General features: G+C 49.6%; 2 protein-coding genes across 2 annotated transcripts; one reads left to right on the forward strand and one right to left on the reverse strand.

Annotated features, from left to right (window-relative positions):
* The first annotated feature begins 441 nt into the window (after positions 1 to 441).
* Positions 442 to 1887, forward strand: EI90DRAFT_1726317 (uncharacterized protein). Its single transcript, XM_039052076.1, has 5 exons — positions 442 to 472; positions 524 to 769; positions 826 to 984; positions 1041 to 1361; positions 1415 to 1887. The coding sequence occupies exons 2-5, from the start codon at positions 545 to 547 to the stop codon at positions 1748 to 1750; spliced, it is 1041 nt and encodes a 346-aa protein (XP_038922287.1). The 5' UTR covers positions 442 to 472; positions 524 to 544; the 3' UTR covers positions 1751 to 1887.
* A 7738-nt stretch (positions 1888 to 9625) lies between these two features.
* EI90DRAFT_3033669 (uncharacterized protein) lies at positions 9626 to 10907 on the reverse strand (the record flags this gene model as incomplete). The annotated part of the gene is made up of 3 exons (XM_039058472.1): positions 9626 to 10749; positions 10771 to 10813; positions 10880 to 10907. Coding segments are annotated over 3 exons (1195 nt in total), but the record flags the coding sequence as incomplete, so codon positions are not given.
* Between the last annotated feature and the right edge of the window lie 1644 nt (positions 10908 to 12551).

Below are 12551 nucleotides of genomic sequence, written 5' to 3' on the forward strand. Positions count from 1 at the left end.
CCAAACTTGGAATCAAGAAGACCATTTGATTCTTTTCAGGTGCCCTCGGACATTCACACAATGCAAGAAGTTAGTTGGCATTTTTCACCGTCCAGCCTGGTTGACAGAAAAAATAAAGGAACTTGCAGAAAAAGATGTGCAGATCAGACAATTAAAAGCTCAGGTTGTTAGCACTGCAAGGATGAAAGGCATTCCGAAGACGGGCAGAACGCCAATGCGCCAGACAAAAAGTCCGAAAACAAAAGCAGAACTAGATGCCGCTGCCTTGATGCATCTCTATGCCCTTACTGTCAACCCATTCTTAACAGCACGCATATTATTGACAACCCTGAGTGAAGACTCGCACTGGGACCCCGAAAAACGGTGGGACAGTGCTTTCATGCAAGAAGGGCACTTACGCGAGTTTCTGGGATGGACCAGAATATTGGGAACAATCAAGAACAGGATCAGCGAGCCCGTGATCCACCAAACAGTGTGTAATATTTCCTCAGACAGAGGAATCGGACTAATAGACCTGACCAAGATCCGTGAGGCAGCTGGAGGAATGCGACGTGCTATCAGGTTCCAGATGAATAGTCCTGATAAAATCGCTTTGGTTTTCCCATTCTGGCGCCCCAATTTCAACTGTGAACTGCACTCCTGTGAAGGGGCAGTTATGTTGCGTGGAAGGCATGATGGACGTAAAAGGTATCCCATTGATCCCCTCCTTCTCCATATGGAAGAGGGCGAACCAAAGCACCGGATGTTCCAGTCTCTTTACATTCTTCGGGTGAGCCAATTGATGTGACCTTATCTAACTGAGAGCCAACAATTACTTAACTACAGACTCTTGCGGTGATCCTCTTTGCTGGAAAAATTGCAGAGATGGATGACGAAAAAAATTTGGTCAAGTCTTGTTGGGAAGTCAGTGCAGCAAACTGCACTGCAAAACTTTACAACATCCGGGAGGTTACGCCCGGACTCGTTGCCCTCGCAGCTGTTTCGGTGAGATTTTATCTCATATCTTCCTATTGTTGTTGCTAATGGTGACGCCGTCAAAGGCCTGGAGGATTTTGCTTCCCCCTGAGGATCGGCATCAAGATGAAGACCGATTTCACTTCTGGAGGAAGTGCATTTTCACGGCCATTGATGCAGAAAAAAACTACCCAAAGGAGCAACCAAGGCCATTTCATGAGACGATATTTCAGCTGAATGAATGGTTATTTGGGCAGGCTTCCAGATCGAGTGGGAATGAGAAGTCGGAACAGGCGCTGGCATTGCAAGCGGACTTAGACAGTGAATTCGACTTTTCAGCAGAACATGAATTTTTTGAGCAATTCAAGGCTGTTGTGATGACAAAAGAAACAGAATTAAATGCCGAGGTCAGTCTATTATATTAGCAGCTACGATGAGACAGGCTGAATCATCGCGTAAGGCTCAGAATCCAGATATGCTTCCCCATGCGCAACATCAGGTTGGGGGGCAATTGTCCAATGGCAGCCATGCCACTGGGGATGTAGCTACATTCTCAGCTGCGGAACTACCTATAGGCCCTGCTGCAACCACTTCAGGTGCGGACACAGTGACAGCTGAGGAAAGTGTCATGCCAAGTGGTGTCTTGCTGGTTCCACAGGCCCAGCAGAGGAGGAAGCGTGGAGCACGGAAGAGCCAGACTAAGGGACCTGTTCGCAAGAGTCAACGCATCAGCGGCCCCGCGGGAGATGCTGACATTCCCACATTGGCTTTGCCCGCTCAGGGAAACAAGTCCTGAATTACAAAAGTGGAAGGACACGCCAAATAAAATTGTTTCTGGCTCATTGCTTCACAAAATCTCAAGTTGGCGGAGTATTCCCATATTATAATATTCCAATATACCATTGCAGCGGGTTGGTTGACTCTGAGACTTGTCTGATTTGGATCCACTTGATTCCGGTGCTTATACCATTGAATTGACGGAACAACTGCCTGTCGTGTTAGTCAAACCCAGGATCAAGTGAGGCAGCGCTTGATGGAAGAGGACCGACAGCATCTTTGTGATGCTATAGAAAGATTAAAAGGGCCGTGGTGTATGCCTCTTTTTCGCCAGCACAATAATTTGCGCCTGTGCCGAGGCACACCACAGTATGTGCTTTGCCCACACCGGCATCCTTATTCATGTTTTTTTTTTGCAGACACTTTGCCTGCTGGACCTGACCTTCAAGATCTTTGTTCGATCTCGCTTCACTGTCATCTTCTCCAACACCCATCTTGTCCGACTTTGAACCACACCACCCAATCTCCAGACTTCGGATCCACGGGCGTCTGGGTTAGGGGCGATGTGGGGGGTGAGGTGATTGATTCTCTCCTTCAGCAACATTTCCGCTTGAAGGGGTGCCATCCACCGATATAATATATATATTTCACGATAATTTACCTGAGTCGGAGTGCGATGGTAATAATGAACCATATAACATGTTCATATATAGCATTGTGCCTATATAGGCATCCTATAACGTTATAGTGTGTTTGAGTATTTACAATTTGATTTTTGCATTGAGCGTTGGAACGGACTAATAAGGCGTTGAGACGCGTTGGGAGCCTCTTAACGCGTTAAGATGAGATTCCGGGTTTTCCGACACGCGGTCGTGTTGGCACGTGACAGAGTGGCATATCCCACTACATTACATCTGTACATGAGGGGACTTTCACAGGACTTAACAAATGCCGCATGGGACTTAAGATACGGGGGATTGCCCCTGCCTCTGCTGAGGACTTATGAAGGTGGTCAACTGCACTTTGACCAACTGCCGCGAGAGTCGGGCGGACTTCCTTGATACCTAAGCTTGTCCAGGCGAGCCGCCTGGGCTCATAACCTATAGAGAGAAACAAGTTGAGGGCGGCTGGACGAGAATATAGTGGACTCTTAATTAGGAAGGTATACGATACAAATATATGTAAATATGGGTTTCGAGGTCGTTCTTCCAACAAACACCCCAAATTGAGGGCGAGTGTTGGAATAACCATCAGGGATGGAGTAACCTCCCTGGCATAACGGGCGAGTAGTGTATGGATGCACGCTAGAGGTCCTGGGTTCGATACCAGGCTTGTCCATTTTATGTCATTTGTCCAGTCACCTGGTTTACCTCAGTTGAATTCATGACATAAGTCTATAGCGCTAGCAGTGTTAAATTTCTTCATCGTCAGGTTAGTAGGGTCGGGGTGACGGTGTCCTCTGGGGTCTGGTTTCGGGTTGATTTGGTTTGTCTGTGGATGGGGTTACTCCCCGGGTTCAGTGCTGTCACGATGGGTGGTTTTCTTGAAAGTTTCGGTCGATGGGAACCGAGGTATGATAAGTCTGGGTCTCTTATCGATGGCGTGCGACTTCTTTAGGTATTTTGCCAGCCTGAGGATTCCTTTCGGTCTCCCCATCAGCACCATGGGTCTGGTCTGCCGTCCGCTACCCAGCAGGTGTCGAAACTTCCTGAGTTGCGGGCAGTTTTGTAGGACGTGGGTTCGTGTCTGGACCGCTGTGCCGCACTGGCATTCTTGGCTCTCTGTATGAATGCCGAAGCGCTGGTAGTATTCCCCAATGTGCGCGTGTCCGGTGCGAAACTGGATTAGTCTGCTGAATGTTTTCCGGTCTAGTGACTTAAACCTCAGGGTGGGTCTGAGTGTCGGGGCGATATGGTTCGCCAGGTGGAATCCGGAGCTGGGGGGTTGGGTGCGGTTGACCATCGTGCCTTCCAAGCTTCTTCCATCTCTGCTCTGTGTAGGCTCTCTACGTATGCGAGTGAGTGGTAACCTGGCCTGTCTGTTCTAAGGTGGGCACCTTCCTTTGCTAGCTCGTCGGCCCGGTCATTTCCTGCAATACTGCAGTGGCCCGGACACCAGCTGATTGCAATTTTTAGGTCCTCCTTTTCCTCAAGCAGCCCTCCTATCGTGTTCCTGAAGACCCACGAGTGTTCTTGTGCCTTCCCGGGTTTCCCCTGGAAGATGCATTTCACTGCACTGGCGTTGTCTGAGTATAGGACGATGTTCGAAGGGCTGTTTGGGTTGTTCTCTAGGTAGCGTTTGGTTAGTTCGGCTGCCGTGCGTAGGCCCATCATTTCGGTGTCGAAGGTGTCGACATTGCCTCCCATCGCACCGTTCCCTTCAAAGACGATATCGCCTGCCGAGTACCCTACTATGCCGTAGCCTGTGATTCTCTGGCCGTCCTCGTCTGTCTTGGACCCATCGGAGTAGACAAAGAGGAAGTCCAAGTCATCTTCGTGTTCCGTGACGAACTCCAAGTGATCGTCCTTCCAGGATTCTTTTGGGGATGACCCTGGGCTGTTCTCCGGGACGTAGACCTGGATCCTTTCTTCTAGATCGTGCTTGGAGAAATGCCATGGTGCCTCTAGGTGGGGCTCGACCTTCTCTGTGCCTGCTATGATGTGGTCCGCTACATGGGTGATGCAGGTGGAGAATTTCTCTCTTGGGTCTATTCGATACTTTCTGTGGAGGTCGTATATTGGGTGGGGGGGGGAGGTGGTCGGTGGTGTGCCTTGTCTTTGCCAGGAGTATAGGCGATTGGTGACAGGGTGGTCAGTGGGGAGGCGGGATAACCGGGTGGCCTCCATCTTCAGCCTGTATTTGAGGAGGATGTCGATGGGTGGTATGGATGCCTTGATCTCCATGGCGATGATGTTGGTTGTGTGGAACGTGCCTGTGATCAAGCGTAGGCACTTATTCTGGAGACTAGAAAGGTGCTTAACTATTGACTTGGTTTTTCTCCTCCAGTATATTGGCAATCCGTACAGCGCTATTGGGAGGATGGCTCCTATATATAGGCGGCAGAAGTGGGATTGGTGGAGGCCTCTCATTGAGTTGCCTAACATGCAAAGTGATTGTGCTGCTGCGGCGGCTTTTGAGGAGGCTCTCTTAACATGTTCGTTGAATCTGAGGTGGGGGTCAAACCATAACCCGAGATACTTCATTAGGTTTGATGGTGTGATTGTCTTGACCGAGTCCTCCTCGTGGGATGGGATGGTTATGGATGGGCCTGGCCCTGCATTCTTGCCCGTGCCTGTGTGGGTAAAATGCATTAGGTCATTTTTGACTGGGTTGGTTCTTAGGCCCCTTTCCCTGAGCCACTTGTGGGCTGCGTGAAAGGCAAGTCTGATAACCTCTGTTGCTTCCTCCCTGGTTTGAGCTGCGGCCGACAGGGACCCATCATCTATGTATAGTGTGAGAGGGAAGAGGGTGGTTAGACCATTGTTGAATTTGGTATTTAGCTCCGTGTCTGCCAAGGCCGTTTGTCTGACACTTTCTCTAATAGCTTTGTCCATGGAGATGTGAAGTATGCCGCTAGGATGGGGGAGACACATGAGCCTTGTGGGACACCCGTGGATGTGGGTCTCAGTTGGTGTCAGGGCACACCCGCCTGACCCGGCTCCACCCGGCCCAACCTGACCCGGTACCCCGCCGGTCCACCCTTCCTTACCTCCTCCCCCTTTCCCTTCTTCCCCCTCATCCTCCCCTCCTCAGTTTCTCCTTATCTTACTTCTCCTTTATTCTCTCTTTATTCTACATGGAGGACTTTCTCCGTATCAATGTACAACTGACCCATCTGCAGCGCGCCCACCATGTACCCAGCCCGGGCACCTCGGGCGACTTCCCGCTGTGCCCAGCATGCGCGCCTGCACCGGATACCCTCGGGATCTCCCACGGAGACACCCGGGTGGTTACGGCTGTGTGCGAGGGTGACGTGGCATCCGTCATGTGATCCAAGCCGCATGTATATAAACGAACCTGAAGTGGGAACCGAAGAAGTAGCCTTCTTCTCAACTTTCCACTTCAGGTAAGTAGTACAATATTTCTCCTTTAATAATAATAACAACTTTCCACTTCAGTCTAAGTGGCCAGGGACCACTGTCCCACATCGGGCCTGTCAGTACGCACGCCCGATCCGCCCCCCGCCAGGCTCTCGGTCCCGGACGCTATACCCGGACCCCCTCGACCCTGGACGAGTCCCTGACAGTTGGTCCCTTTTCCCGTCTAGGCTAATGGCTGTTTTTCTGTCTTTTAGGAAGCTACGGACCCATTTTACCATTGGTAGTGGTATGTGGTATGCTCTGAGTGTGTCGATCAGATGGGCACGTGGGATGTTGTCGAAGAAACCTGTGATGTCGAAGGTGAGAGTCGAGACTACTTTTTTGTGGTTCCAGGCGGCTTCGATGTCATGGACTATTGTCATGAGGGCATCTTGTGCGGACCGGCCTGGGGTACCCCCATAATGGGTTGATGGGAATAGGCTGTGTTTGGCTGCCAGGTACGCTAGTCTCCTTGCTTGGATTCTCTCTAGCGCTTTGCCTGAGACTTCCAGTAGTTGGATTAGTCGGTATGAACGCGGGAGTGAGTAGTCCCTGTTGGGTTTCTGTAATGCTACTGCTATGGATGTCTTCCATAGTTTCGGGTGATAACCTGAGTCTGCGCAGAGTCTGAGGAGGTGGAATATCTCTTCGTCCAAGGTTTTCCATGCCCAGTGCCACGCATGGCCAGTGAGGCCAGATATGCCTGGGGCATTTAGCTGAGCAGCGGTGAAGATTGAGTCCCGCACCTCTCTTTTGGTCACACACAGGTACTCCAGGTCTTCATTCCTTGGGTCCAGATCTATTGGAGGTGCATCTCTTAGGTCCGGTGGGGGTGGTAGGAGACTTTCCTGTAGCGTCTGGCATTTCTCCTCATGGCTTAAGGCTGGGGCCCTGTTCTCCCCACGGGATATTGGTGGGGATACATATGTTCTGTGGCACTTTGTCCATTTCTTCAGTTGCCATATGTTCTGGGGGGTAGCGTTGTAGGCAGGATAATCGCCCACGCGCAGCGCCGGCTCGGATACCCGTTTCCACGATTAGAAAACCCCTTTTATTCATGTGACAACTCGGTACGGAATCGGTATCTAAAAATAGTGCTAATTTGTACAATTCTGACGATACCAAGAACGTCCCAATCGGTGGAGAATTGACGGAGCTCCGTGTTGGGCAAGTTAGGCACAGCAGGTCACGGGCATGTGCGGGCGTGGGAATCTCAGGCGGCAACCCAGAATTCCAGCCTCACTCGTTCCCACAGCGTCTAATAAATTGGTAAAAATGCTCATTGGCTGCATAATAGTTCTATTCAGTCACATTTCCAATTTCGGATCTTAATTCCGTAAATCCGTTGAGATATCGCTTATTTCCTGATATTTTCATATTTTGCCATCATTTCAGATATTGATTGATATTCTTTTATTGTTACTGTTACCCTTTTTTATTACTTTGCCTAATAAGGTACCCAGGTGCCATATGGTACCAATATTTGCCATCTATTATTTCTAAAAATAATTGTTTCTTATAATCCTGTACATACCGGATTTTTAAAAAGAAGTTCTCCCCTCCCCCATTTTCTCTAAGGTGCTAGGACGTGCTAGAGAGGGTGTGAGTGTGTGGAATTCCAACAGTAGGAATAAGGGCAGTGATCTAGCTCACAATGAGTGAGTAGTGGACACTGAGCCCGGACCTTGTGGAAATCCCGGAGAACCCACCACGGAGTTTTAGGATCGAGCATAACGAAGTCAAGAGAGAAAGTAGAGGTTTTGGAGAGTTTGGCCCCATGAGCTTAGTCGGCATAGAGAGCCGTGAGCCCTCTTGCAGCGTCTTCCGTGATTTTGCGGAAGTACTCCTGTTTGGTCTTCCTTATGCGGGAAAGTACCTCTTTCTGGAGTGACTTGACTCGGTCCGCCAGGTATGTTGCAGGGCAGTGGAAGTCCTGGCTCCATGCTCTGAGTGCTTCTTTTGCCTTGCAGAGCTCGTGGTATGCAGTCGTGAGCTCCTCCGTCCACCACGGTTTTGCTGCTTTGCTGGGGCGTCTGACTGGGACTGCGATGCCAGCTGCTTTCTCTAAGTAGCCATGGATGATTGCCATGGCTTCATCCAGTTCCTCATTGGATGTGGAGGTGCGGTTTCCATTGAGTAGTGTGGAGACTAGGACATTATGTGCATCTCTGTTGGATTCAACAGTTGCTGCTAGAGCTTCAGAGAACTTCTCCTCTGATGCGTGCTTCCAGTTGAGACTCCCCTCACACGGGTTCTCTACCGTTTCTCTGGGTGGGCCTATTTGGAAAACTAATGCATGGTGGTCTGAGAGACAACCGATTTCTGTGTCCACATGGTGTCCCATTAGGACACCTGCCCCAATTGCTGTTGCGTTAGCAAAGGTGAGGTCAATGACTGATGAGTGACCCTGGCTGTCTGTGCGTGTTGGGACATTTGGTTCACTACATAGTGCAAATGTGTTCCCTTCAAGCCATTCTAGTGTTTCGGTTGTGCGGTTGCATGGGTAGGGTATTTGGTCATCCCAGTCTGGGTGTCGCATATTCCAGTCTCCCGTCAGGATGGTGGGGATGTCGATATCCAGGTTGGAGTTGGCTAGCCTGTTCATCGTGAATTCCCGGCTTTGCGGGGCAGCTAGTGACTTCTGGTTGTAAATATTAGCTAGTCTGGTTGGGGGGTGGTTTGTACCGCGTCTCTTGACCTCTAATATCATGTAGTCAAGGTCCGACGCTAGGTCACTTCTGAGTGTAAGGTCAATTTGTGAGCTCTGGCAGATATACGCCAGGCACCTTGGCCATTCGCCAGTGTTGATTGGGAGTTTTGGGCAGTACTGTTTGCCATCCCTTTAGGGTGACTGATGTGTACGTCCCATTGATCTTTTCCCACCACGGTTCCTGTATCAGCAGGATGTCCGTTCTTGGGTTCCTGCATTTTACTATTGTTTGCATTACAGCTTGCATGGCCGCGTTGGAACGGTTCACGTTTATGCTACAAACTGTAAGGGCAGTTGGTAGTTTGGGCTTATAGGTCATTGAGGTGGGATTGGGGGGAGGGTGTCTCTTCAATATCCATCTGTTCCTCCTCTGATGTTGACGGTGTGGAGGGGCGGACATAGCGGGTGGGCTTTAGATTTGAGTTCACCAGTCTCGCTGTGGATGCCCTTTGGGCTTCCCGTGACTGGTTCTGGCTTAGGATGCAGCTCACATCATCGCCCGTTAGGCTGATGTTAACTGAGGCTTCACCCTCTCGTTCGGTCAGGTTTGGGTGCTTCTCCTTACCTTTTCTCTTATTTTTCTGCCTGGGTTGCAGTGGTTGCGGGGTTGATGTGGCAGGCATAGGCATGGGCATGAGGTTCTTCAGGATGGGTTTGAGGCCCATCCTGTTTCTCCTGGCATTGCATTCCTTGTGGTCACATGCATGCGCTTCTTTGCAGTTGATGCATCGTAGTCGCGCATCAGGTGGGTATTCCTCCATGGTGTGGTCTTTCGAGCCGCATTTGAAACATTGTGATTGTCTGCAGTTTTGCGTGCGATGTGAGAACATGCCGCATTTACTGCAAGCGTGGACTTGGATGTGTTCCTCATACGGGGTGATAGTGCATCTGTAGTTAAATAAAAAGACAGCTTGGAGCGCTAGGACAGCGTCTCTGTCTTTCTTGTTAGCTAGGTCTAGTACAATTGAAGCGAAATTCTTAGCATATATGATTTCATCCGACCCAAGCCATTTGAGCAGGCCCCATTGTTTTAGCTCCCTGTATTGGGGGATGTAGGTCATCATCTCTTCGTGGATCATGCTGATTGGAGTCGGGATGTTGTCACAATGCATGGGGATCTTGTTTATCTTGACCCGGAAGTGCTCCATATCCGGTAGGGCAGACAGCACTTTGTTGTCGGTGATGGTCGCTGCGATTTCTTTGCCATATTTTTCCAAGTCTGCGGCACAGCAAGTGGGGGCCATCGTAATTTTGATGTTGCCTGCTAGGGAGTATCCAACTGCCATGACTCTCAGGTAGTGTGGAAGGTTCTTCGCGTCAAGCATGTCGTTGATTTTCTTGCAGGTCGCTAGGCCGTTTGGTCGTTGGTCTGGTGGAATTGGTGGATTGACGCATATGATAAGGACTTGAGGGTTTGTGGTGGGTGCCTGCGTGTCCATGGTTGTCGTCTGGGGAACGGGTCGTGCTGTGTGTGTTGGCACAGCCGGGGGTGGGCTTGCTGCTACACTCACCCAGGATGTCTTGACCTGGTTGGTTTTGGTCAGGGGCGGGTTTGCCATTGGTGCTGCCATCGTGTTCAGGTCGCATGTGTTGCGATTATGGGGGAGGGCAGCCGTGGTGGGTATCTCTGTAGTTAGTAACCTATCTGTCAAATATGCATTAGCTTCAGTCAGGTGGCTTATGTTAGATTCAACTGTTTTCAGTCGTTCTTCCAGTTCGCTGTCACGTGAAGGGGTGGGGAAGGTATCCAGGGTTGCCGGCCTTGGTAGGTTACTATACCATAGTGTGTACTCGTCCTGGAAGTTCTCCCACAAGCCTGTGAGTCTAATGCCATTAAATCTGTCAGTTAGGTCGTGCATTGCCTTGAACGTGTCATAGACAGTCCTATGTGTCTGGTCTCCTTTCTCTGCTTCGGGGCTTTCATTGGCGTACCTCATGTCATCGTCCTCTATCCCAAGTTGCGTCTGGGGTGTGGGTGCGAGGTGATGATGTTCGGCCGGTGGGGGTGTGTCGACTTCCCATCGGTCTGCTGGTGAGTCCGAGTCCGGGGTTGTTGGTCTGCCAGTCTGGATACTTTTGACCACCAGATGGCTGCTCGAGGTGGTTGGGCTGGGGAGGGGGCTGGTGTACCTATTGTCGAATCTGGTTTTGGTCATGCAGGTCTTTTTCGCTGCAGTGTCCCAGGGATCTTGTTGATCCGGTTCGGACTGGCCCCTAATCGAGTTTGCGCTGTTGCCATGTGAGTTAAACTGATGGTGTTGGTGAGGAGTGCCTGATCGTGTATCGTATAACACTCGTTGGTTGATGGCATGTCATGTGTTGTTTGAGCTAGTAGTCTTTTTGGTGCCGTCTGTCCCACCGGGGTCGGGCTTTTTGTGATCGTCCATTGATAGGAGATCGGGTGAGTGGGTGAGGGTGGGGATAGGGTTTTTTATGGGGGTTTGTGGTGTGTTTTGATCTCTCTAGACGTTAGCCCTCTCTTTTCGAGGTGGTGTCATGTGTACTAGCAAGGGGAAATGGAATGTTCCAAACCGAAAATCGCAAGCTCTGCTAAGAGCAAATATTGGAATTAGATCTGGACTTCAATGCGATGGCTAGCTAGTTGGATGCCATCTCAAACCGCGTCAACATGACATCATAAAGACCTATAGACTTCTCAGTGTTTGTGGGGGTGGTCACCAACAGGCCAAGAAGTAGCCACTCAAGCTAGTGTTACAGGTGGATTTGTGTCTACGACTGCAGGTCATCTCGCCCACAGAGATGAACATGACTCAATTTGTCTCTTCAGTCACTTGCATGGTGTGAAAGAGAATTTCACTTCTCTATCGATGGCACCGACCGATTGGGCCACGTGATTCCGGACTGCGGGCATCCGGAACATGCCATTGCATTCTTTTCTTTTTTCCTCAGCCTAATCAGACGGTGTAAGCGCTTTTAGTGGAAACGGCTGGAACTGAAGCGGTCCCGGCCTGTGAATTGGCGCGCATGGGCATTGTGTGACCTGTAATGTACAACAGAATACATGAAAATCCAAATACACACTTTAGTGAGATGAGGCTAGGAATATCATATATCGGGTTGGTGAAAGGGGAGGTGGTGGGTAGACGCAACAGAAGGGAGACCAATTGAAAGAAGCTGAAAGAAGTAGCACAGGTGCTACAGTGAGACCTGCATGGAGTTTGCGCAAGGTGGAGTAGACCTACTTGAAAGCACAGTGCAATGTGAACTTAAGATGGAGCTTAGATGCAGACAACTTGTCTGTGGCACACATATAAGCTTCCAGCCCCTGTTGCAACCAACTGAGGACTTACCAGTCCTGATGGAGCAGATGGAAGGAAACCTTCTCCCAGTGTCACATGCATGTCCAAAACACGAGAGGAATGCGAAAAACCCAGGATAGTGAACACCTGCAAAGTCCCATCCATGCTGCAACAACGCAGGACCATGCAGCACTATTCGGCGCCAATTACCATTGAGATTAGTTGTGTGAAATAAGAATATTAAACCATGATCTGATAGTTGGGAACTGAGGTCTGTCCTTTTCCTTTATTATTTAACTCACTGTATATCTACCTAGTCCGACCTACAGTGGGCAACAAAACTGTTCACATGTTTTGCTGTTTTGAAAAGACACACTCATACAGGCTTAGGAAAAATTCTGAGAATTCTGAGAAATTCATAGAAAATGCTCTGACATCACAAAATGTTGCTTCCATCAGCCCAAGGTCATATACCCATTTATGGCAATGTAATTGTCAGATGAAGTCACCCATTGCATGTGAACAGTTTTGTTGCAGGCAATAATTCTACTATATTAATACTTGGTATACTCCCCTTTGCCTTAATTACAGCTTGTACTCTTCTAGGCATACTTTCTATTAAGTTCTGACACACCTCCTTTGGTATCTTCTCCCATTCCACCTGACAACGATCCCACAGCTCCCCCATAATCAAATAGGAGCTATCATGTGTAACTCAGTCTCAAAATGGAGAACTAGTATTAAGATTTTTACCTATCGCATGTAACTATA

Source organism: Cantharellus anzutake (genome assembly GCF_015039405.1).
Source record: "Cantharellus anzutake strain C23 chromosome Unknown EI90scaffold_4, whole genome shotgun sequence".
Lineage (NCBI taxonomy): Eukaryota > Fungi > Basidiomycota > Agaricomycetes > Cantharellales > Hydnaceae > Cantharellus > Cantharellus anzutake.

Excerpts from the sequence above, each read along its gene's own strand:
- EI90DRAFT_1726317 (XM_039052076.1), top strand. The coding sequence starts at position 545 with ATGCGACGTGCTATCAGGTTCCAGATGAATAGTCCTGATAAAATCGCT. Across the intron at positions 770-825 it reads AGTCTCTTTACATTCTTCGG|ACTCTTGCGGTGATCCTCTT; the intron begins GTGAGCCAATTG and ends ACTTAACTACAG. Across the intron at positions 1,362-1,414 it reads AAACAGAATTAAATGCCGAG|GCTCAGAATCCAGATATGCT; the intron begins GTCAGTCTATTA and ends TCATCGCGTAAG.